At 46.0% G+C, this 25,841-nt stretch overlaps 1 protein-coding gene across 1 annotated transcript; it reads left to right on the top strand.

Moving 5' to 3' along the window:
- On the top strand, nt 1-25,657 carry PPT1 (palmitoyl-protein thioesterase 1). Its single transcript, XM_059374257.1, has 9 exons — nt 1-158; nt 4,340-4,449; nt 4,673-4,800; nt 5,133-5,203; nt 7,882-7,984; nt 20,321-20,411; nt 21,247-21,345; nt 22,800-22,871; nt 24,111-25,657. The coding sequence occupies exons 1-9, from the start codon at nt 35-37 to the stop codon at nt 24,231-24,233; spliced, it is 921 nt and encodes a 306-aa protein (XP_059230240.1). The 5' UTR covers nt 1-34; the 3' UTR covers nt 24,234-25,657.
- The last annotated feature ends 184 nt before the right edge of the window (nt 25,658-25,841 follow it).

Below are 25,841 nucleotides of genomic sequence, written 5' to 3'. Positions count from 1 at the left end.
AGGCCCGGGAGCGCGGTCACATGATTGGGTCAAGATGGCGTCGCCCAGCTGCTTGTGGTTCTTGGCCGTCGCTCTCTTGCCCGGGTCCTTCGCTGCACGGACGCTCGGGCATCTCGACCGGGCCGCGCCGCTGCCGCTGGTGATCTGGCATGGGATGGGTGAGTGAGGGAGAAGAGAGTCAGAAGGGTTTGGAGACTCCTTCTCTTTCCCAGCCTGGGTTCGCGTCTGCAGAGTGCGAGTGTGGAGGGCGAGGACAGTGGCTGCACAGCGCTCTGCCGACCCGACGTCTGAGGATTTGGGGGGGCTGCTCTGCACTGGAAAGGGAGAGGGGGAAGGGACTATCCTCTGGTGAGTGCTCGCAGAGAGCCGTGCATTGGGTTAGGGTATTCCGTGCTGTTCTTGTTTAATCCTCAATGGCAGTGGCGTCAGAGTGCAGCGTCTGGTACTTGGTTTGGCAGTCCTGGCTGTGGCCGAATGACGGGGGCATCCAACCTTTTATTCATTGACACACTGAATAGATTTGTCAGGCACCTGCAGTTCCTTTTTACATTTAACATGTAGGTATCAAGCACCTACTAGATGCTGCAGATACGACAGTGAACAGACCAAATTCTTTGCCCTTTTGGAACTTACTTGCCAGGGGGAGAGAGAGACTATAAAGAAATAAATAAGCAAAACATATAATACGTTTTAAGTAAAATGGTGATAAGTGCAATGGAGAAAAAGAAAGCAGTAGGAGGATAGAAATGGGAGGCGGGGGCTGGCGATTTTATAAGGAAGGTCAAGAAAGGATTCACTGAGAAAATGACATGTGTACAAAGACCTGAAGTGGATGAGGGAAGCTGCCCTGTGAATAGCTGGTAGAAGGAACAGTAAATGCAAAGACCCTGAGGTGGAAGTATGTCTGGTATGTTGAAGGAACAACATTCAGGTCAGTGGGGTGGGAACTGAGTGAGCAAGGAGAAGAAAGTAGGGGATTAGGTTGGGAGGGTGCCAGTGTTGGGCCTACTAAGGGCATTGGCTAGAATTTGAGATGGGTAGTCCGTGGAGGGTTTTGAGCACATGAGTGACATGATATGACTTTCATTTTTTAAAAGGACTGCTCTAATTGTTGTATATTATATCTCAGGGCTGTGAGTTCAAGTCCTGTGTTGGACTCTACACTGGGCATGGAGCCTACTTAAAAAAAAAAAAAAAAAGAATAGATTGTAGGGGATTATAGACGTTTGGAGGAACACAAGTTAGGAAGCTACTGCAACCATTTAAACAAGAGATGGCGGATGGCATGAAACAGGATAATACTGGGAGATGCTGAGAAGTGTTCAAAGTTTGGGTATCTTCTGAAGGCAAAACCAATGGGATCTGTTAACAGGTTAGATTCAGAATGAGAGAAAAAGAAGAGTCAAGGATGATTCTGTGGGTTTGGGACTGGACAAGCAGAAGGAAGAAGTTGTCGTTCTACCAAAATGAGGAAGCCTGTAGGGCCAGCAAGAAAAAGTCCTGCTTTTGGACTTACTAGATTTGAGATCCTCATTAGACATTCAGGAGATGTAGAGGAGTGCAGAGTATAGGACAGAGATATGAATTAGAGATTTAAGTTGGGAGCCTTCCGCCTATGGTTGGCATTTAAGGCCATGAAACTGGGCAGGATCATGGGTATTAGAGTGCACAGGAGGAAAGAGTTCTCAAGATGGAGCCCTGAGACACTGCCAACATTTGGAGGTTGAGGAGATGAGGTGGAATCAGTTGAGGAGACAGTGATGGTGGAGGAACGTTAGAAGAGTGCAGTGTCCAGGAAGTCCAGTGAAAATGTTTCAAGAGGAAGGGAGCAATCAGCTGTATGGAATTTTATCAGCAGGGCAACTGAGAACAGGTTATTGCGTTTAACAATTTGAAGATCACTAATGACCTTAACCTAGGCAGTTTGGGGAACGTGATGAAGGTGACAGCCTTATTGGATAGAGTTAAAGAAAAGTGTTCAAAGAGCAATTAGAGCCGGCAAATACAGCGCTCTGTGCTGGGCTCTGGGGCTATCGCAAGAGATTTAAAAGAAGTTATGAGAGAAGTAGAAAATGCTCTAAGCCTTAGCTTTTCCTCTAAAAATGAATCTTAAGCCTTCCTCTCAGGTTAGAAACCTGATGATTCAGCTCCAAATGGGGAATGACCTCTGCCTATTTCTCTGGGTGAGTGGCTGGTCACTCTGCTTCTGGTTTTTAGTTCTGGTTCCTAGAAACAGGAAACAGGACTAGGAGTAGGGTGAGCAGGGAGATCCCCAGAGTGCAAAATTTAAGAAGGCATTTACTCCCATAAAAGACTCTTAATTTCACAAAACAAACTGAGGGTTGCTGGGGGAGGGGGTTAGGGAGAGGATGGTTGGGTTACAGGCATTGGGGAAGGTATGGGCTGTGGTGAGTGCTGTGAAGTGTAAACCTGGTGATTCACAGACCTGTACCCCTGGGGCTAATAATACATTATATGTCAATATAAATAAATAAATAAATAAATAAATAAATAAAAATTAAAAAAAAAAAAAAAGAAGGCATTCACTCTCTAGTTTGTAGAAGTTTAGGGTCAGCACTGGCACAAACCTGTGAGTGAGTACTTCCTCAAATTTCATGTCCTAGGTTCTTTCCTTGCTTTTCCCCAGCCCTCCAGTCTGGCTCCTAAGTCCTTTTGAATCTATTATTCCCAAATGTTCCAGATGATAAGGGAGCATAATAAGCATCTCTGCTTATTTTTCAGTTGTGAATTTTGTGTGCCAATTATATTGTATGGGCTTTTGAAGTTTTTTATTATTTGATAAACATGAGCCAAGCAAAAAAAATGTTCTTTTTTAAAAATTGGAGTGAAACAGGGCGCCTGGGTGGCTCAGTGAGTTAAAGCCTCTGCCTTCGGCTCAGGTCATGATCTCAGGGTCCTGGGATAGAGGCCTGCATTGGGCTCTCTGCTCAGCAGGGAGCCTGCTTCCTCCTCTCTCTCTGCCTGCCTCTCTGCCTACTTGTGATCTCTGTCAAATAAATAAATAAAAATCTTAAAAAAAAAATTGGAGTGAAACAAATATAACCTACAATTAACCATGTTAAAATATACAATTCAGTGGCGTTTAATGGGTTCACTATGTTGTAGGACTACCACTTCTCTCTAATTTCAAAGCTTTTCCATCACCCTACAAAACACCAGGATCCGTTAAGTAATCACACTGTTCCCTGCCCCTAGCAGTCCCTGGAGATGTCCAATCTGCATTCTGTCTGTATAGATTTGCCTATTCTGGATATATATATATATATATATATATATATACATAGTTAATCATGTATTATGTGACCTTTTGTGTTTAGCTCATTTCACATATAGTAATGGTTTTTAGGTTCATCCACATTGCAACATGTCAGTGCTTCATTCTTTTTTCTGGCTGAATAATATTCCTCTGTGTGTATATACCACAGTTGGTTTACCCACTCATCCATTGATGGACATTTCGGTCATTTCCACCCTTTAACTATTATGAATAATGCTGCTATGAACATTGATGTACACGTTTCTGTGTGGGCATGTTTTAATTTCTGTTGGGTAGAAATCTAGAAGTGAAATTGCTGGGTCATGTGGTAATTGTTAGGTTTGACTTTTTGAGGAACTATAAAATTTTCACAGTGGCTGCATCATATCACACTCCCACCAGCAATACAAGGATTCCTATTTCTCTACATCCTTGTAACACTTGTTACTTTCCATCTTTTAATTTAAAATTTTTTTATTTTTTTAATTTTAATTTTTTTAAGCCATCCTAGTAAGTATGATGTGGTATCTCATTATAGTTTTGATATGCATTTCCTTAATGACCAGTGATGTTGAGCATGTTTTCATGTGCTTGTGTTCTTTGGAGATAAGTCTGTTCAAGTCCTATTTCCATTTTTTAATTAGATTAACTTCTTTTTGAGTTGTAAGAGTTCTTTGTATATCCTGGGTATTAAACCCTTATCAGGTATATGTTTTGCAAATATTTTCTCCCATTCTGTATGTTTCACATTCTTAATAATGCTCTTTGAAGTATAGAACTTTTTTTTTTTTTTTAAGATTTTATTTATTTATTTGTAAGAGAGAGAGTGAGAGTGAGCACAGGCAGACAGAGTGGAAGGCAGAGTCAGAGGGAGAAGCAGGCTCCCTGCGGAGCAAGTAGCCCGATGTGGGACTTGATCCCAGGACGCTGGGATCATGACCTGAGCTGAAGGCAGCTGCTTAACCAACTGAGCCACCCAGGCGTCCCTGAAGTATAGAACTTTTTTTTAAAAATGTGTGATGTTTTGGCTCACGAGTATTTCCCCTTGTCTTTGTTGTCTAGGAGACAGCTGTTGTAATCCCTTAAGCATGGGTGCTATTAAAAAAATGGTTGAGAAGAAAATACCAGGAATTTATGTCTTATCCTTAGAAATTGGGAAGACCCTGATGGAGGTAAGGCCCTTCACAGCTGTGTTCCTCTGAAGGTTAGCTGACTGATTTCGTAGAATATATTATTAAAATGCTTTGCCTTGCATTTTTAGCAGCAGATCATACAATGATACTTGAACTCTTGAGTGGCTTATGTGAGGCTTCCAACCTGAATTTGTTTGGCCTCTTAGGGAAGATGGCCATTGGTGGTTTTCATCCTGACTTTCCTCTGTGGCTCCTCTTTCAGGATGTGGAGAACAGCTTCTTCTTGAATGTCAATTCCCAAGTAGCAACAGTGTGTGAGATTCTTGCTAAGGATCCTAAATTGCAGCAAGGCTACAACGCAATGGGATTCTCCCAAGGAGGTCAATTTCTGTAAGTTCCTTTCTGTTCGATTGTACTATTTACATGGAATTGATCTTTTCCTTATATTCGGGTAGATCCACTACTCTAATTCTTTTGAGCATTTCATCTCTCTTGTAAGGAAAGGTATTCTAAATTGTCTCCATATAAAAAGCTTTATGAAACTTAATTTATTTTCTATGAAAGAATAAAGATTTGCATTTGACCTTACTGGGGGAAATCCTGATGCTTCATGGCTTTGGGGAATCACAGAGGATGAAGTAGCTTAATCTGGAAATTTGGAGGTTAAAGATATATTTTTATCTGACTGTTGGATCTGATAATCCTTTTTTTTTTTTCCCCAGGAGGGCAGTGGCTCAGAGATGCCCATCACCTCCCATGATCAATCTGATCTCAGTTGGGGGACAACATCAAGGTAACTTTGGCCTCTTTGCCTCCTTTTTTTTCTCTGTTCTAATCCATGTGACCACTTGATTTTAAAACATTCCAGCAGCTCTATTGGTACAAGAAGTCAGCCATCCTTGGAAAGTCCCGTTATAATAAACTAGCCAGAATTAAAGAAATAGGAAGAGACTTGGGATTCTAGAAGCCAAGAACACAGGTGAATCAGGTTGCCAACTGCTTCTCTCCAGTTTAAATGACATGATTTCCTGGAGGTGAGGTGGTTGCAGCCACATGGCAGGTGGTGACTAAGGAGTCAGTAAGGACCAACAGTCTTTCCTTTCTTTTTTTTAAAGGTTTTATTTATTTGAGAGTGAGAGAGAGCACAGGCACACAAGTTGGGGGAGGGGCAGAGGGAGAGGCAGAAGCAGACTCCCTGTTGAACAGAGACCCCAATGTGGGGCTCGATCCCAGAACCCTGAGATCATGACCTGAGCTGAGAGCAGATTCTTAACTGACTAAGCCATCCAAGTGCCCTGCTTTTCCTGTTTTCTGACATTGTGATGTCTTACTGAATTTAGACTCAGGCAAACAATAACATCTGAGGTTTTTTGTCTATAAAGTTAACAGTAGAAAATAAATCCTTTGAAAAACAACAGGTTTTCTGTTTAGGCAGAATTACATAACTTTTGGGGAAGGATGTGTCTTTGGGTAGAGTATCATCTCTGTTCTCATGGTGGCTATCACGTAGCATAGTGTAGGGGCAGAAGGATTCTCCTTATAATCAGGAATTCACCCAGTTAACTGTTGATGATGGGCAAATAATTTGGTACTTAGATCCCTTTCACAGATGAGGGAAACTGAAAGAAGGCCTTGCCCTTCTTGTAGGAATTTTTCAGAGGATGAAGTGAGAGAGTAAGTAGAAAAATACTTCTTTTGTTTGTTTAAGATTTTATTTATTTATTTATTTGAGAGAGAGAAAGAGAGCACACATGGGTGGAGGGGGAGAGGAAGAGGGAAGAAACAGACACCCTGCTGAGCGAGGAGCCCGACACAGGGCTCGATCCCAGCACCTTGCAGTCATGACCAGAGCTGAAGGCAGACTCTTAACTGACTGAGCCACCAACTGACAGGTGCCCCCCAAAATACTTCTTAAAAACACAAGTAATATTCAAATGCAAGTTGGTAAAAACAACTTTATTATTCAGTCAACAAATATGTGTGAAAATCTATAAATAGGACAGACAAGGTCCCTGTCTTCAGGAAACTTCCATTCTAGTGTGGGGGTTAGGAAATAGACAATGAAGCAAGTAAATAAATAAATACAGATAGTGGGAACTATGATCCAGAAAAAAACAGGATATGGGGCACTGGGTGGCTCAGTTGGTTAAGTGTCTGTCTCTCGATCTCAGCTCAGATCTTCATTTCAGGACCATGAGTTTGAGCCCTCTATTGGATTCCATGCGTGGGACCTACTTAAAAAAAGAGAGAAAGAGAGAGAAATAGGATAATGTTGATTTTTTTTTTTTAAAGATTTTATTTATTTATTTGACAGATGCAGTGAGAGAGGGAACACAAGCGGGGGGAGCGAGAGAGGGAGAAGCAGGCTTCCTGCCAAGCAGGGAGCCTGATGTGGGGCTCAGTCTCAGGACCCTGGGATCATGACCTGAGCCAAAGGCAGACACTTAATGACTAAGCCACCCAGGCGCCCTAGGATAATACTTGAAGGACAGAATAGTGGTTAAAGATGTGGGCTCTGGGGGCACCTGGGTGTCTCAGTCTGTTGAGCATCTGACTCTTCATCTCACTCAGGTCATAATCTCAAGGTCATGAGTTCAGCCCCGCATTGGGTTCCATGCTGAGGGTGGAGCCTATTTTTAAAAAAGTAAATAAATAAGGGGTGCCTGGGTGGCTTAGTCGATTGAGTTGCTGCCTCCAGCTCAGATCATGATCTCAGGGTCCTGAGACCAAGTCCTGCATGGGGTTCCTTGCTCAGCAGTGTACCTGCTTCTCTCTCTGCCTGCCGCTCCTCCTGCTTATGCTCTCCTTCTCTCTCTCTGACAAATAAATAAACAAAATCTTTTAAAAAATAAAAAGAAAAGAAAAAGAAAAAGATATGGGCTCTGGAGCCAAACTACCTGTGTTCAAATCCTGGCTCTACGCTTATTGTCCAACCTGAGATCAAGTATTTAACCTCTCCGTTTTGAAGTTTCTTTTCCATAATATAGGGTGAATAATAATTTCTACCCCACATGTTGGTTTTGAGGATTGAATGAATTACTGCCAATATATTCTTAGAACTATGCCTGGTACTGCTGAAAATGTTATTTTTCATATGATGAAGGCTGAGGCTGATGAAGATGGAAGGTATAACTGGGGGAGGGGCGAGGAAGGGGGTGGGGCACTACTTGAGTTAGGGTTGTCAGATGTGACTTCCCCAAGCTAAGACCTGAGAGCCGGAATGAGCCCAATCACTGAGGCAGTGAGAGGAGCACATCTACCAGGAAGAGCTGGAGCTAAGACCCTTAGGCAGATAACTCGAATGGGAGTGCCAGCTGGCTATGGTATGAATTCTCAATACGCTATTTTCTTGAGGCATAGATGAATGAGATCAGAGGCTAGCTCTGGTTCATTGTCTTCCTCACCGTGCCTTGCACATAGTAGGTGTTCAGTTCATAGCTCTTGAAGGTGTTTTGTCTTCTGCTGCTGTAGGTGTTTATGGACTCCCTCGGTGTCCAGGGGAGAGTTCTCACATCTGTGACCTGATCAGGAAGACGCTGAATGCTGGGGCTTACAACAAAGCTATTCAAGAACGGTATGTATGGTTGGCTGGAAAGGATGTGGAACTGTCAGTGTGTGAAAATATCATGCCGACACTGAAATGATGTTGACAGCAGAAATTCCAGGAGTAGTGGCCAGGGGTATGCGCATGAGAGGCTTTTCTAAAGTATTTCTGTGCTGTCTGCTTGGTTATATTATAAGCTTAAAACTGCTCTAATATTAAATTTTAAAAAGGAAGGGTATGGTTTTTTTTTTTAAGATTTTATTTATTTATCCCAGAGAAAAGAGAAAGTGCGTGCGCGAGAGAGTGTGAGCAGGAGGAGGGGCAGAGGGAGAGGGAGAAGCAGATTGTCTGCTGAGCAGGGAGCCCAGTTCAGGGCTGGATCCCAGGACCTTAGGATCATGACCTGATATGAAGGCAGATGCTTTTTTTTTTTTTTTTTTAAGATTTTATTTATTTATTTGACAGAGATCACAAGTAGGCAGAAGCAGTCAGAGAGAGAAGTGGGGGGAAGCAGGTTCCCTGCTGAGCAGAGAGCCCGAGTCGGGGCTTGACCCCAGGACCCTGGGATCATGACCTGAGCCGAAGGCAGAGGCTTTAACCCACTGAGCCACCCAGACACCCCCTGAAGGCAGATGCTTAACTGCTGAGCCACCCAGGTGCCCCTGGAGAACTCTAGATGATAACTAGATTTGGGATCAACTAGTATGACAACAGCAGCTATCCTAAAGGTTTTCCGAGCGTATTATTCTTGTCTAATAACAGTTCTTCAGTGCAACACTTCCTTGAAGCCATTTTCCAAGGTTCAGCCCTGCCAGGACTCTGCATGTGGAAACAACCTGTCCCTAACTAACCTCTTCGTTTCCTACCCATTGGCCACACATGTAGAGTCACAGAGCTGTGTCAGGTCAGTAGTGCCACCTAATGGTCAGTGAGGAAACTAAGATACTTTTTTTTTTTAAGATTTTATTTATTTGAGAGCGATAGAGCACAGAGGGAGAGGGAGAAGCAGACTCCCTGTCTAATAGGGACACCCCAATGTGGGGCTCAGAGATCATAATCTGAGCAGAAGGCAAACACTTAACTGACTGAGCCACTCAGGTGCCCCCATTGTTCTTTATTCTTTACTCCGTATTCTTCTAACTCTTGCCAGATGCTTCAGAAAAAATCATCCTTTTATTTCTTTGTGTTTCTTTTGTGAACCAAGCACAACCCATGGCGATGAGAATTGTTAGCGACTGAAAATGAGCAGTCATGGGGAGGAGACAGTAACACCTAAATACTGATTAAAAGTGGCAGATTGATGTTTTTTCACTTCCTCCTTAAACTGTAATAATAACCCAATAGCAAAAGAATAGAAAGTGAGAAAACCCACAAGGGCCAAGAGAACAGGAGAGGAGAGGGGAGACAAAAAAAGACATCACCATGACTTTGAAAGAAAGCAGAGGAAGGAGTGATAACTGTTTCAGCAGAGGAAAAAAGCCGAAACCTTTGTGTCTGTAGAAGGATGCCCCGACAAGAAGGGAGCGGATTCACTTTTTATAACTCCACAGAGGGTCAGGAATTAGATGCATAAGATCCTTTGGAAGGTAGAGATGGGTGCATGGAGCTAAAAACAGGACTTTTTGTTGGGAGAAAAAAAAAATCATTTCTATATAAGGAATGATCAAACCCCCAGTTCCCGTAAGTGCACATCCAAGTGACTGCTCCTCCCCCACTGTGACAAGAGAAGCAAAATTTATTCTCTGAAGCAATTTAACTCGAGAAGTACAAGACTCAGAGGTAATAAGTGAAGGATAGTGATGAGACACCCCACTGAAAACCCGGGCCCTCCCACTCCCCTTTCCTCCCACTCAGCTCCCAGAATGATAGCCACTAGGCTTATAACCTGCTAGTCTGATGTTCAGTGGACCTGTCTCTGGAAAACCTGACTGGCCCCAGAGAGAAGATCTATAGATTGAGGTTTTTGAGTCCTTCAAGAAATCAGGATTCCTCTCGACTACTGTGAGGTGAAGTCACCAGGACGTAAGCTCTGTTATCACACAAGAAGGCTCCAGTCAGTTTGTAGTGTCTCGTTTCAGCGTGAACCGTGAGCCTGGGACCCCCAGCCAGACATCTGAGGAAAGCTTCTAGTATGAAAGGCAGACTGAACCAATGAAAAATAAAAAGCAACTTGGAAGGAAATGATGACAATTCAAGGAGCCAAAGAAAATCTTTAAAAAGAAAAAAAAAGGGGGGGTGGCACCTGGGTGGCTCAGTGGGTTAAAGCCTCTGCCTTCAGGGCGCCTGGGTGGCTCAGTGGGTTAAGCCACTGCCTTCAGCTCAGGTCATGATCTCAGGGTCCTGGGATCGAGTCCCGCATCGGGCTCTCTGCTCGGCAGGGAGCCTGCTTCCCTCTCTCTCTCTCTGCCTGCCTCTCCATCTACTTGTGATTTCTCTCTGTCAAATAAATAAATAAAATCTTAAAAAAAGCCTCTGCCTTCAGCTCAGGTCGTGATCTCAGGGTCCTGGGATCAAGTCCCACATCAGGCTCTCTGCTCAGCAGGGAGCCTGCTTCGTCCTCTCTCTCTGCCTGCCTCTCTGCCTACTTGTGATCTCTGTCTGTCAAATAAATAAAATCTTAAAGAAAAAAGAAAAGAAAAAAAGAAGCCTAGAATTATTATCTTTAGAGATGAGCAGTTACCTCCGTGGCACCAGAAAAGAATGAATAATACCAACAATCTGAGCACAAGAGAGAACTGGCAATTAAAAATAAGACAACCAAAATAAATGCGAGAGCGATATGGGACTATAAACTTGAGGAAATCTCTTAGAAATGAGAACAAAAACTCAAAGAGGTTTAAAAAAAAAAAAAAAAAGGAGAAAACTGGTAAAATTAAGGGAGACATTTAGGAAGTCCAGGATCTGCCTGATAGGAGTTCCAAAAAGAGTCCAGAGGAGAAAGGGTGGATTGAAATTACTAAAGAAGTAATACAAGAAATTTTCTCGGAATGACAGGATATGAATTTCCAGATTGAAAGGGCTCACTAAGTGATCAGGGCAAGGGATGAAAAAAAGCCTCACACTGGTGCATTCCTGTGACCTGTCAGAGCATGAGGAGAAAGAGTGGCCTCCGGGGAGGCCGCCCCCAGAGTCCATCCCAAGGACCATGCATTCCTGTCAGCAGCACCACCTGCTAGAAGTGCTAGAATCACTGAGGAAAAGTGATTTCCATCCTAGAGTTCTGTGCAGAACCTTTAAGTACAACCACTTGTGAAGGGAAAATAAAGGCCTCTTCAGACACACCAGAAAAAAAAAGATTGCCGGTCTGCTGCGTGGCCTGGTGTCTGGGAGCCTCTCCCGTCAGTACTTTCCCACGTGGAGATTCAGTGCAGGGCCCTCAGCTCACGCTAAGTAGGCAGCTCGGGGCTGTTACCGCTAGTGCTAGTAGTGCCATATTTTAAATATGAGCTGCCTGTTTCCTTTATTTATAAGCATTGCCGTGGTTTTGTTTTCTCTTTTCGGTTGCAGTCATAAAGTATTTCATTCATCATTTCATCAAACGTCGCCCTGCAGTTTGCCAGGCCCTGTGGTAGGTCTGGCAGATAGAGTGCAGAATAAGACAGTTAGCGACCCTGTCCCCATGAAGGAACATTCTGGTGGGGAACGGGGGCGCTCCAGGCAAACAGAGGTGCTGGGTCACCTCTGACAGTGCTAAAGCTGTGGCGGAAGTAAGCAGGATGCAGTGGTGGCGAGGCGTGGAGGCAGTGCCTACTCCAGACAGAATGGCCTTCGGAGAAGAGGAATTTAAGCTGGGGTCGAAGGATGAGAAGGAGGATGGGAGGAGCTGAGGAAAGAGCCGTTGGGCTGAGGGAACAGGAGGCACAAAGGCCCGATCCTCGGACACATTTGGCTTATTCTAGGCCCCGGTGACAAGTTGAGTGATAGACGGGAGTTGGCAGGGGTGACACGCGCAAAGATGGGAAGATCACATCAGCCATGTGAGTTTCCTTCTAAACATCAAGAGAAGCTTTTGAGAGGTTTCAAGCAAATACGGCCAGATTCAGGTGTTTGGATGGTCTCCACTGCTTTGTGGAGAGTGGACCGGAAAGCAGGTAGAGGAAAAGCAATGGGCTTCCTTAGTGTCTCAATAAGAGGTGATGATGGCGTGGACACTGAGGTGGGCACAGTGAGCTGGAGAGAAGTGGAATGACCTGAGGTAAGTTCCATAACGTAGCTCAGTGTGAGCCAGGATACAGCCCAGCATTCATAACAGGGTTTCCCTTGGAAATGCTTTCTGAGTTCTCAGTGGCTCAAATACAGATCGATACTTTTATAAATTTATGGAGTTGCTTTTTCTTTTTAAAGTTTCTTTGTTTTTCTATGTACATCTCATCTTAGCAGATGGGCAGTAGGAGATTTAAAAAGGTACACGTGGGGCACCTGGGTGGCTCAGTCGGTTAAGCATCTGCCTTCAGCTCAGGTCATGATCCCAGGGTCCTGCGATCGAGCCCCACATGAGGCTCTCTGCTCAGCAGGGAATCTACTTATCCTTCTCCCTCTGCCCCTCCCCCTGCTCGTGCTCACTCTTTCTCTCTAATAAATAAATAAAATGTTAAAAAAAAAAAAAAAAAAAGGGCAGGTAGCCCCAGTAGAGGTGGGAAAGGTGCGGGGAGGGTGGAAAGGTGCAGAGGGAGATCACGTTCTGGTAGTGCGGTGCTAGGCTGCCTTTTGTATCCTGGAGGATTCTGGATGTAGGAAAATAACCATGTTAGCCCAAAGTAAATTTTTAAAGGAGTTCATAGTCTTTTGGTACCCAGGGTTTCAGAGGGACTAGAATCAAGAAATGGGAGCCACCAAGCGCTGAGTCTGTCTCTCCCACTGGCGTTTCTGTTGCCGCTGTGGGCATGAACACTGGCCTCTCCGGCCACCCATGTGGTAAAAGGTGGCCTTGCCCTCCTTCCAAACTTTTTGTTTGTTTGTTTTTTAAGATTTATTTATTCATTTTGGAGAGAAAGAGAGTGCCTGCAGGAGCAGGGAAGGGGCAGAGGGAGGGAGAGCATTTCAAGCAGACTCCCTTCTGAACACGAAGCCCACCTTGGGGCTCAGTCCCATGACCCCCAAGATCATGATGGGGCTGAAACCAAGAGACTGTCACTCTGCTGACAGAGCCACCCAGGCGCCCCCAGCTTCCAAGTTTTTCATTGTATCTGTTTAGGATATTATCTCAGGAGAGGCTGGAATCTCTTGGTCCCAGTCCAGATTTCTGGGGACGGGACCATGTCCCAGCTCAGGTCAGATCTCCATCACTGGCTGTGGCCAGAAGAGTGAGACCACATGGTACCGACCATACCCACCCCTGTAATCAGAAGGTGGACACAGGAAGGTTGCAGTACCCAGACAAGGAAGAGTTTATTTTGATTTAGGCAGAGACCCCAGGAGGTGTCCTCTGCACTGTTCAGATCATTCAGCCTTAAAGCAAATTCGATCTAGTTCCCTGGGAAGCCAGTGAGGAGGGACTTTCCAGCGCCAGCTCCTGGCTTGGTGGGGGCAACAGTGAGGAGCAGTGAGTGTGACAGTTCTCTCTCCCCTCGTGCTTGTGAAATCCACCCTCTAGTTCCCCTTTGAGATACTGATAGCCCTTGCTGGATTTCTTCCTCCAGTTTCCTCCTTGCTATTCTACTCACTGAGCCCATCCCCACCGCAGTGAATACAGCAGTGTCGCCCTGGCCTTGGCCTCTCTTCCCCTGTGCCAGCTCTGCTCTCCCAGGTGGCCCTGCCCTTGGTCCTCGGCCCTCAGCCCTGCATGCCCAGCACTCGCAGGGGGTCTGTGCCCCCCAGTGGCTCTCACAGCACGCTTATCCCCAGGTGTCCTGCTTTCCTCACACCTTCGCCCTCAACTCGCCACTCCCCTTCTGGAAATACTAAGGTATCTACTTAGGCACTTTTCCACTGTTCAAAAAAAGTAGAGAGAGTAATGTCATCTAAGACCTAAAATTAGTATTTTGTCATATTTGCGTCAGATGTTTTAAGAACTGAAACATTTCAGGTAATACTGAATTCTTCTACATATCTCTACCAGGTCCCATTCCCTGCCCGCCCTCCATAGTGACAGCCACTATCAAGAAACGAGAGTAATAGGGGAGCCTGGGTGGCTCAGTAGGTTAAAGCCTCTGCTTTCAGCTCAGGTCATGATCTCGGGGTCCTGGGATTGAGCCCCGCATCAGGCTCTCTGCTCCACCAAGAGCCTTCTTACTCCTCTCTCTCCCCGCCTGCCTCTCTGCCTACTTGTGATGTCTGTCTGTCAAATAAATGAATGAAATCTTAAAAAAAAAAAAAAGAAGAAGAAGAAGAAAGAAAGAAATGAGAGTAATAGAGTCTTCTGTCCTCTTAAAAAAGAAAAATTGTCTATATATATACATATATATCCTCCATCAGTATGTAGCCTTATTTTGTATATTTAAAATGTTATGTAATGGATATCTTGTGCACTTCATTCTGCAACTGAGTTTTTCATCAGTATCACATTTAATAACATGTTGTTACACATCTGGTTCATTCCTCTTAACGACTACCTGGCTTTCTGGATTCTGTGACTACGCCACCGTGTATTGATTTCCATACTGCAGACATTTCAGCACTTCTAATTTCTCTTGATGACAGACAACTTAGAGGGATCGTCCTTGTGTTGAAAAGCCCAGCCTGTGTTGCTGCATGTCTCCTCTACTTTTATGCTACTTACTACTCTACCCACACAGGACACCACTTCTGGTCACCACATGTGTGGAGATTTTCCCCACACCAAGGAATTCTCTGGGACACCAGCTGGGTTCCTACATTTTAACTCAGTTCTGACACTGCCCACCTGGAGATGGCGTCAGATGCCATAGATTAAGAGCTCACTCCCACAAGCCTGCCCCCCACCATACATGTGCGCGCGCGCGCACACACACACACACACACACACACACACACGCCCATTGCCAGTAATAGGTCCCCACGTTACCCACAACTTCTGTCCCACGTTGACTACAAAGTGGAGGTTCCCACGGCCCTCTCCTCAGGTGTGATTAATTTGCTAGGGTGGCTCACAGAACTCAAGGAAACATGTTTACCACTTTATTAAAGGGTATAATAAAGAACACAGATGAGGGGCACCTGGGTGGCTCAGTCGGTTGCCAACCTTCAGCTCAGGTCATGATCTCAGAGTCCTGGGATCGAGCCCTGCATCAGGCTATATGTCCTGTGCTCAGTGGGGAGAGTCTGCTTCTCCCGCTCCTTCTGTTCTTCCCACTGCTTGTACTCTGTCAAATACATGAAATCTTAAAAAAAAAAAAAAAAAAAGACACAGATGAACAGCCAGATGAAGAGATAGATTGACTCTTCTATCTATCAGGACTCAGGAGGGTCCTGAGCGTGGGAGCTGGGGTGTACACCCTTCTGGTGTGGGTGTGTTTGCCAACCTGGAAGCTTTCTGAACCCCTACTATCAGGATTTTATGGAAGCTTCCTGCCATAAGCATGATCCATGGAGCACTAGCTCCATTTTCAGCACCCCCTTCCCCTCTCTGAAGAATGGTGAGCAGGGCTGAAAATTCCAAGCTTCAGGGGGAGGTTTGGTGAGCAGCCCCATCTAGGAGCCATCCAGGAGCCCACCCAGAGCCACCTCAGTAGAAGAAAAGCTGCTCCTAGTGCTCTAACCACTTAGGAATTTATAAGGGTCTTAGGAGCTCTGTGCCAGGAACTGGGGTTGGAGATCAGTCTACGTATTTTCTGTCACCCAGCAACCCCTGAACAAGAACTTACGTACTAGTAGAATTCACATCTGGACTCTCAGTTATTTACCAGGTAATTTGGGGAATGCTCCTTAACCTCTCTGCTTTAGTTTCATCATCTATAAACAAGGGCAGATGGGCTGTAGAGAGGGTTAAAAGAGATAGAGATGTAGATAGAGTGCTTAGAACAGTGCTTTGGAGACACTCCGTCCTGTTAGCTGCTCAGATTACAATGAGAGCGTGCATCTTAGACTCGCCTCCATGTTGCTGAGGTGGTTGTACCAATTTCTGTTCCCACCACCAGAGTGTGAGCGTTCCCGTTTTCTACAGTCTTACTTACTCGGGATCCTGTGTCTATTGCGAGTCTGCCAGTCACATGTGTGTGGGATGGTTTCGCTTTCCCATCTGTGCCTCCCGTTAGGCAGCTCGAACATCTGTTCATGTTTCTTGGCCACTCGGGTCTCTCTTTTCTGAGTTGCCTATTCATTACCTCTTCTAGTCTTTGCCTGTTTTTCTGTTGGGCGCTCTTTTTCTTACTGGTGTGTAAGCATCACACACACAGATGCATCTGTGTTAGGATTTTTAATTTTTTTTTTAAAGATTTTATTTATTTTATTTGACAGACAGAGATCACAAGCAGGCAGAGAGGCAGGTAGAGAGAGAGAGGAGGAAGGAGACTCCCCGCTGAGCAGAGAGCCTGATCCCAGGGCTCGATCCCAGGACCCTGGGCTCAGGACCTGAGCTTTATAGGCGGACACTTAACAACTGAGCCTCCCAGGCGCCCCTGTATTAGGATTATTAAGCCTTTCTTTGCTAGGTGTGTTACACTTCACTTCTCCCAGCCTGTGGCGTATCTTTTAGCAGATTTTTGGGGGGCAGTTTTATTGAGATCAAATTCACATACTATACAGTTCTGTCATTTAGTGTGTATAATTCATTGGTTTGGGACACATTTTTTTTTTTTAAGTTGCAGTAAAACGTGTGTGTGTGTGTGTGTGTGTGTGTGTAAAACAGAATTTGCCATTTCAGTCATTTTTAAGTGTACGGTTTTGGGGCACTAGGTACTTCCCAAATAGCAGCAGGTTCGGCAGCTTCCAATTTGGATTCAGGCCATGTCATCAGTCCTCAGGACTGAAGCGCAAAGCTATTCTCTGATCCTGTATTTTCTCCTAATTTTTTTTTCAAGTTTTGTTTTGATTCTCATGTTTTTCATCTATCTGGGGTTTTCACTGCTTGAGTCCGTTTCCGGGCTGCTGGTCCGTTCCATTTTATTTGTCTCCCCTCCTCGCGCACGCTGCTTTAGTTACTCTGCAACTTTTGGGAGGCTCTGCTTCAAGTCTGGGCTGGTCTTGGACTTTTATGGTTTCATCTGGAGTTTAGAATTAGTTTGTCAGAGTCCACCAAAAATCATGTTGTGATTTAGGTTAGAATGGTTTAGGTTTCAGCCATTGCCTTGACACCTGTGCTTCTACATTTCCTTTCCTCCCCGTCAGGCTGCTGTTCCTGTCCCTCCAGGACTTGGCACAGCATCTCCCCGTGCAGATGGTACCAGCAGCGGCTGGGTTTGGAGCCAGGACCAGGAGGGACAGAATAGAGTGGCGATGGGCCCCGACAGCAGTAACTTCTGAAGAATTTGTGCCATGAAGGGACACGTTAGTGAGCTTTACGGTTGATAGGTAATTTTCCCAATAACCCTGGAAAGAATCCAGCTCCAAGAGACGAGTGTCCGTGACTCCAGCACAGGGCTGCGTGTTGTGAAGCTGGTACTGTGGGCGCCACACGGTCCACAGAGGTGGGGGTGTGGGTACGTGTGGTGGTCAAGAGCAGAGCCACTAGGGCTGCCTAGGCCATTTAGGCTCTGTTTGCTCCCAGCAGAGTGACCGAGGACAAGCTACTTAATCACTCTGGGCATGGTTGCCCCATTTGTAAACAGGAGGCTAATAATAGTGCCTTCCTGATGGAATTCTTTTCAGGATTAAATAGGTTAATGTGTGTAAAGTGCTTAGAATAGGCCCAGTAAGTGCTGTCTAAGCCACAGAGGCTGTAGCAGGCCTCACGGGTAAAGGCTCTGGTTTCTGGGGAGCTGATTGCCTCTTGAGCGGGCTGCATTGGAAAGCGTATGGACTTGGGCAAATTTAGGCTCCTATCTTACCTTGTCTACAACTGTGTCTTTTCTTTTTTTTAAGCTTTTATTTATGTATTTGTGTATTTAGAGTGCATGCGCACAAGCAAGCGGTGGGGAGGGGCAGAGGGAGAATCCCAAGCAGACTGCCCATGGAGCCCCATGTGGGTCTCAAGCCCACAATTCTGAGATCACGACCTGAGCCGAAACCAGGCGTTAAGGGATACTTAACTGACTGAGTCACCGTTGACACAGCCGGGTAGTTGTTTTTTTTTTTTTTTTTAAGATTTATTGATTTATTTATTTGTCAGAGAGAGAGCAAGCACGAGACTCATACACAAGCAGGGGGAGCAGAGGAGGGAGAGGGAGAAGGAGACATCCTGCAGGGCAGGGAGCCCTTTGCAGGGCTGGATCCCAGGACTCTGGGATCCTGATGAGCCAAAGACAGATGATTAACCCACTGAGCCACCCAGGAGCCCACGACTGAGCAGTTTTGAGAGCGTTACTTAACCTCTGAAACCGGCCCCACCCTGGTGACCAGACGAGAACAGTACAGACCATGTTTCTTCTCCGTCTGGCTCCCTGACACTCCCAGCTTCTGCTCACCTGCAGGTCCTTCCCCATAGGTGCCCCGTGTGCACCAGGCTTCTCACAAAACAAATGCCTTTCCTTTCTTCCTGTTGCCCCTTCTGAAGCACTTTTCACACAGAAAGTTGCCCCAGAACTATTGCTTTCATTTTCAGCCATTGGGCTCCCTGCTGTAACTCTGGGTCGCTGGAACCTGGTCGGGCAAGATCCAAAGACCTTTGTATTTGTTCCCCGAACATTTTTTGAGGAAACTTTGATTGGCCACCATGTGTGCACCCCCTGCTCACCAATTCTGAGCGTTTGACACTATTGACCACCCACCCACTCCCGAAGCTTCTTCCCTTGTTCTCCTAGCCATACTGCCTTCCCTTCTGCTCACATCTCACAACCCCTCCCCTCCCTCAGTGCCAGCCACTTCTTTCAGAGCCTGTCTGGCATCCTGCACCGGGCCCTTGCACTCAGCGGAGACTTCCTGCTAAGCATCTGCCATGTGCCTGTGTGTCATTGCGCAAGGAGCTTGTTGTCCCCAGGGGGAGAACCAGGGAGTCAGCTCGCCCCCGGTGAGCGACAGCAGGTCTAGAACGCAAGCACAAGACCAGTGGCAATGTCAGTATTTTATAAATGGTCAGAATTCATCACATTTTGACAAAATCAGTGAAACTAAACACTGAAATGTTTCAAATACATTTAAAAACAGATGATCGAATGTTCCTGTGACCGTGGCAGGCTGACCGTGGCCTCTTTTTTTTTTTTAGATTTTTAAAAATTTATTTGACAGAGAGAGATCACAAGTAGGCAGAGAGGCAGGCAGAGAGGGAGAGAGAGAGAGGAGGAAGCAGGCTCCCTGCTGAGCAGAGAGCCGGAGCCACGGCCTCTTTTGACCTCGGGTGCACCTGCCCTGGACGTGAGGAGCTCTGACCTCTCGGCTATAGCTGGTCCCTCTGGGCCTTTATGCCATCCTGCCCTGCTGAGTGGAGCTTTCTGGACCACCACCTGAGGGCAGCTCTTCTATTCAGGCTGGGGAGCGCCTTTTGTACAAACATTTCTTCTCTCCCCTGCCAGCCTGGGCTAGAGTCCCACCCGTGGTCTGACTCCTCCTTCCCCCAGAGGTCTTCTGCCAGCCGGTCCACTTTCTCTGGAATTGCGGCTGTGTGGTTGCAGGGGCTACGAGGAACTGTGGAGGCACCAGCTGGGAGGACTTGGGAAGGGCTCAGTGTGGATGGGGAAGAGCCCCCGAAGGAAGGGAGGGGAGGATAGAGGGAGCAGAGAGACTGGGGAGAAACGGAAGCATGTGAACACCAGTCTGAAATAATAGTATAAACACCAGATCCCCGCCTTTTGTCCTTAAAAATCTGTGACATTCCAGAATCCTGAAAACTACTGTCCTCATTCAACAATAGGAGCAATGCTCTGGGATTGAAGGGGTAGACCTCCCTGCGAGTCTGAGGCCGGCCAGATGGGTGAAGAGAGGGATGGCTGGATGCGGAGGTGGTGATAGCTGAGCTGAGTCTTTGCAGATATCTGAATAGGAAGCAGCGGAGGGGGAAGCAGGGGAGGCTTTAGACGGGGACAGCATGGGCCACGGTGACCCGGAGGCGGAAGTGTGATAAGGAAGGCTCAAGGCCCTGGGGGAACAGACACGGATGAGTCCTTTTCCCAAATCTGTGGGACTGTACTGTGCTGCATAGCACTCTCATGCCTCAGGTGTGTCCTTAACGAACTGTGTCATAAGTAGAAGTCTTGTCTGCCCTATTTAAGGTCAAGGCCAGGGACGTGGTGGCTCTTGATTTTTTGTCCTTTTGAAGTCTCTTAGTACACAATGTGCATATGCACACACAGGGGTGTGCCTCCAGCGTGCTGACTGCCACGTGGCTCGGTCACCTTCATTCATTCCTTCTTCCTGCAGCCTGGTGCAAGCAGAATACTGGCACGACCCCATCAAGGAGGACATGTACCGCAACCACAGCATCTTCTTGGCAGATATTAATCAGGAGAGGGTAAGCTTCTATCCCAGGCTGCTGTTGCTGTGCGTTCGTGTTGCTTTTGGGGCGCCACATGCAGATGAGCTGTGACCGTTTACCCAAAATATCCTGGACACACACCCTGGGGAACAGAAGTTCTGTTTTGGGAAGGCAGTGCTTATGAGCGTCAGTTCCTTTTAGGAAAGCTGAAATTCATTTGGCTTTCTTCCCATAGGTCCTTTTCCTTGCCTTGTGTTGAAGAAGCAGGGTAAGCTTAGTAGGTTGCTGGCTGGTTTAAATGGAGTGTCACAGTGGCTGTCTTACTGAGAGCAGCCTTCCTCGTGGGTCCCTTGGGGGTCAGATTTTCTCAGAAGTGAGATTTACTTAGAAGAGAGATGGCAGAGGGGACCCAATATGTCCCAGGCACAAGCTTGGTTTGGTTTGTGGGATTCTGGTAAACTCAGTGATTCAATTTGTATTGGGCCCATCTGGAGGGTTGTTTTGTTTTGTTTTTTTAAAACAAAACTTGAGGGTTGGTGCAGAAGAAACGGAAGTGTTATAGCAGAACCACTCAGAATGTGCGGTTTCTCATTTTGCCTTGGCTCTCTCTGGGTGGTCGCCTTTAACCTATGTGACGGATGCCTATGGAGTGTGGTGACAGACTATGGTTGGTGGGGGCATTGCCAGTCAGATAGGATGATAAGAAAAGGCTTACAAGGTATATTCTGGGCTGGGAGCTGGAAAACCAACCCATTATCATGGGGAGGAAATACTGTGGCCCAGGGTTGGGGAGGCCAGAGCACTGGAAGGCTTTAACACCCTGCTGGAATCTGACGGTATTGTCCCTGAACTACAACTGCCTTTCTTCCAGGGAGTCAATGAGTCCTACAAGAAGAACCTGATGGCCTTGAAGAAGTTTGTGATGGTCAAGTTTCTCAATGATTCCATTGTGGACCCTGTGGACTCTGAGGTGAGATGCTGTGCCGGCAGGCCACACCACATGGGGAGACCAAAGGAGTAAATGGCATTAAAATACAGCCACCTGCTGAGGAGAAACCTTCAGTCCCTTCCTCCTCCTTCTGTGTAGAGCAGGGCTTCTTTGCTCGAGGTCTACAAATGGGACACTTGGGGCTATAACACCCCCCAACATCTGAAATTGTTTGCAAAATTATGTAGTAGCCTTGTCTGAGGAAGGGTCTGTAACTTTTACCACATTATCCAGGAGACCTGTGACCTAAACCATCAGCCCAAAGTCTATAAATCCCTGAGCTTGGCATTTAAGGTCCGCCTTGACCTACCTTTCCAACTTAATCTTCCTTCATGTCCCACTTCACACATATACTCTAGGATGAAGTCTTGAAATGCACCAGACTTGGCATGTGTTTTTACTCTTAGTGCTTTTGTTCATGCTTTTCAGTCTCTAGAGTGCCCTTCCCTGGGCTTCTCCATCTGACAAGCTAAAGTTCATCTGTCAAGGCCAAGCTCAAATGTCACTTCTTCCATCCAGGATGTCATCCCTACTCCAAGCAGACTTTGCTCCCTCTTTTGCAAAATCATCACATTATGTCAGGTTATCAGGGACTAGCCAGCCTTATCGGCCCGCCATCTGCTTTTGCAGGGCCTGTGAACCTTATTTTTTTTTTAAAGATTTTATTTATTTATTTTTTTGACAGAGACAGAGATCACAAGTAGGCAGAGAGGCAGGCAGAGAGAGTGGAGGAAGCAGGCTCCCTGCTGAGCAGAGAGCCTGACTCGGGGCTCGATCCCAGGACCCTCGGATCATAACCTGAGCCGAAGGCAGAGGCCTTAACCCGCTGAGCCCCCCAGGTTCCCCCCGTGAACCATTTTTTAATGGTCAGAAAGAAACCAAAAGAATATCTGATGACAAAGGTTATATGAATTCAAATTTCAAGGTCCATAAGTGAAATTTCATTGAAATAGAGCCATATTCTTTTAGCTTTTTGAAAACCATATTCATTTTTTATATATTGTGTGTGGCTGCTTTTGTTTAGAAGGGCAGCACTACGTAGTTACACTCATGTGGTCCTTAAAGCCTAAGCTATTTTGTATCTGGCCTTTACAGAAAAGTTGGCTGATCCCTGTGCTAAACAGTTGTTTCTTTGCCTCACCAGACCAGAGTTGTAGAAAACAGGGACCACATATATATTTATCTTCAATGTCAGATTTAGCACAAGGATTTTCACAGCGTAGGTGTTCAGTTACTGTAGGAAACAGGAATTCTGCAGAATTGGAAAGCGCTTTGGAAAGATTAACTCATCCCTCAGCATCTACCTTTAAAAAGAGATGACTTAAGACATACTGTTTTCACTCTTTGCTACAGCTTTGTGATGTTGTTTGTTGGTAGTCTTACCTTGACAATATGTGCTGTTGTGTCTGATCTTCATTCACCCTCCTCTTCTGCAGTGGTTCGGGTTTTACAGGAGTGGCCAAGCCAAGGAAACCATCCCCTTGCAGGAGACCAGTCTGTACACACAGGTAACCAGAGAGGAGAGAGGTACTGTCTTTTTCAGCTCCTGGTTCCCAAAGCTGCTCGATTCTTTGGTGATAGAGGCTGTCCTGTATGCCCCAGAGCAGTGGGTGCTCGGAGGCCTGTGACTTGGTCTGATACGGGTGAGGCCGGTGAGGGTGCTGATTGTGACCCCAGTGTCTCGGGCGCTGGGTTTTATTAGTGTACATCCTGAAGGATGAAGGACCTGGACCTCATGGCTTTCCGTATGTACAAAGATCACCTCATCTCCAGTTTCTGTCTGCTGATGAAAAGGTTTAGAACTGGCTTCCTTTGCTGACATGCAGACTGCTAAGCCAAGAAGCCCCCGTGCATCGTGAACACATAGGAGAGGTGTTAATTTTAAAACACGAACAGATGTGAAGTCCCGTTTTTAAAATTAGAGCACTGGTGAGAGGAGCTCCTCCTGCAGGGGCCTGGGGGCAACGCGGTAGGCCCTGTTTCTCCAGCAGAGGTTGCACCATTTCACTACCTCTAGTTCTGGGACCTTCCGCACTCCAGGGAACGGATATTGGAACTGGACCCTCCTAAAAGGCACAAGTGCTACGGGCGCCACTTGCCTTCTACAAGAATTCTCCTGAGTAATTTCACGGGCCAGTTGTCTCCTCTCTTGGCTTATCTCCAGCATTTGGTGGCCCATCTTGGGTGAGCTCAAAGAAAAGGGAAGCTCAGGTCTGCCGAGTTTTGGAAATTACAACTAAGAACTAACTTCCCTCTCGTCCAAGTCAAACTGATGGTAGCTACAGCAGAAGCAACACTCCAGCTCTGTCAGCTGCTTGTCCTCCCAGCCATGATTGTTCTGTGCCCCTGTGGGTAGTGCCAGGATATGAAAAGTGAGGTGTGTTCTTGAAGGGTTAGATGTTTTCAGCTTTTTCTGTTTTTGGCTCAGTCTCACTTGACTGACATTTTGAGGCAGTTTTGTCTGTGGCCTGGCTCACCCACGCAGGTGGTTCTCCAGAAGCTTTAGTAAACTTTTCAGAAAGCTGAATATAGTACTCTGTAGACAACAATCTCAATTATACCTATGTTTTGAATGCTCAGGAAGAAAACAGGGAGGAATCATTTTTGGCATTTTCAAGTGTTAACACCTAAATTTTGCTACTCCGGGAAAAGACTACACTTTTGAGCACGTATCTCAAATGAACATTGATTCTTTACAACTATTAATTTTTCGTGAAGCCTCTTAATTATGATCTTTCTGTCTGCAGGACCGCTTGGGGCTAAAGGAAATGGACAATGCAGGACAGCTCGTGTTCCTGGCTGTGGAAGGGGACCATCTTCAACTGTCTCAAGAATGGTTTTATGCTCACATCATACCCTTCCTGGAGTGAAACCCTTGTAGTCTGCCCCAGAGCTCAGGGAGCCCCTAGAGCTTCTATGTACCAGTAGGAGAACATTCCCTTCATGCCTAAGCCTGAGCTCACATCCAGCTTGCAACTAATCCTTCCCTCTGGTTATCACCTAACACGCCCTGCTCAGAAAGATCTAAGATTCGAATCTTATCCTTTGCCTCCTCCTATCAGCATATGGTGTTGAATGCAAGTTTAATTAGTCAATACCATGCATGGAGATTATTTTACAATCCCTCAATGTGGTCAGGCTGTCTAAGGCAAGTCTGCTGCTGATCAGTGTCTGAACTGTGCCCAGAAGAGTCTGAAGCTAAAGCAATTAGAGTTTAAGGGCAGACACCTTTTTCAGTAAAGCCTAGCCATATTTCAAGCCAAGAGGCAGCCAGTATCCAGGCCTGAGGGGACCATAAATGCTTGCTCAGTTTTGCTGGTGGAGAGCCAACCAGTGCTTGTGAAAGTATTGTTTAGATAGTGTTTCTGTGTAATTCCTTGAGGCTACCCTTTATTCTCAGTATGTTGTCTCCTATGGTGCGTTAGCATGGACATCTTCTGCTGGGCCACCATCTTGTCTCAGTAGCACTCTTGTCTCATCAGGTAGTGATAAATTAGTTGCTCTGTCACAAAAGGGAGGGGAAGTAGCACCCAACTGGATTGCTTAAGGTGGTGGCGGGTGGGGGATGGAGTACATCTTGCTTGACTTGGGGGAATGAAGACAAATGTTCAAGTGGACAGAACACTGTATGTCAGCTACACTTCAGCTGAACAGTGTACAAGCAGAAACGATAAGTGAGGACACAGCTGGTCCCTTCCACGCCATCCTTAACTAACCTGTCCCTTTTTCCGTGTAGCCAGCAGTCTACATTCTGGAGTCACTGTGCTGCTGGTGTTAGCAGACAATGGAAAAATGGAAAGAGATCAGGCTTTCTAACTCCGCATCTCAAAAAACTATTTACAGTACATTCAAAACTATTTCTCATGTATTTGATGAAAAAAACGATTATTTGCTCAGAAAGCTTGGGGAATACTGCATACCCCTTTTCTCCTGATCTCCTGAGATCAACTCAGAATATTAAGGACTGAGAACTCCTGTTACGATAAAAAAAACTAACCTTGAGCTACTGTTTTCCCATACTATGTGAGCATGGACATCTTAGCCTCCCACTACTCCACCCTGAGAAAACCCATCAGCACCTCCTGGAAGACTATTGTGCAGAATGCCCATGTGAGGGAAGACAGCTGTGCAGAGGGAAGCACCTTGTTAGTGCTGCTAAGTTTATGCTTTATGATCTTTCTCTCCCCTCTCTCAAGCCTTAGTTCTCAACTAGAAGATGAGGATTAAGGGTAGCAAGTGGGGGGAATGTGAAAAAAATTTTATGATACTGTCTAAAATAAAGACTAGTTTCTTATCCTTGGTGTCCTTTTCCTTCTCAGTACTCATACATACCTCCCAGGGTGCCTGGTTGGCTCAGTCGGTAGAACATGCGACTCTTGATCTTGGGATTGTGAGTTTTGAGCTCCATGCTGAGGTAGAGTTCACTTCAAAAAAATATTCTTACATCTCTGTACAGTAAACATCATAGGTAGATACTA

Source organism: Mustela nigripes, chromosome 14 (genome assembly GCF_022355385.1).
Source record: "Mustela nigripes isolate SB6536 chromosome 14, MUSNIG.SB6536, whole genome shotgun sequence".
Lineage (NCBI taxonomy): Eukaryota > Metazoa > Chordata > Mammalia > Carnivora > Mustelidae > Mustela > Mustela nigripes.
Note: the sequence above shows the minus strand (reverse complement) of the source record. Positions and strands in the feature narration are given on the sequence as shown.

What these genes read in the sequence shown, in the direction of transcription:
- PPT1 (XM_059374257.1), top strand. Translation starts at nt 35, where the DNA reads ATGGCGTCGCCCAGCTGCTTGTGGTTCTTGGCCGTCGCTCTCTTGCCC. An exon ending in TTGGGAAGACCCTGATGGAG is followed by an intron (nt 4,450 to 4,672) that starts GTAAGGCCCTTC and finishes CTCCTCTTTCAG; the next exon opens with GATGTGGAGAACAGCTTCTT. An exon ending in AGACCAGTCTGTACACACAG is followed by an intron (nt 22,872 to 24,110) that starts GTAACCAGAGAG and finishes TTCTGTCTGCAG; the next exon opens with GACCGCTTGGGGCTAAAGGA.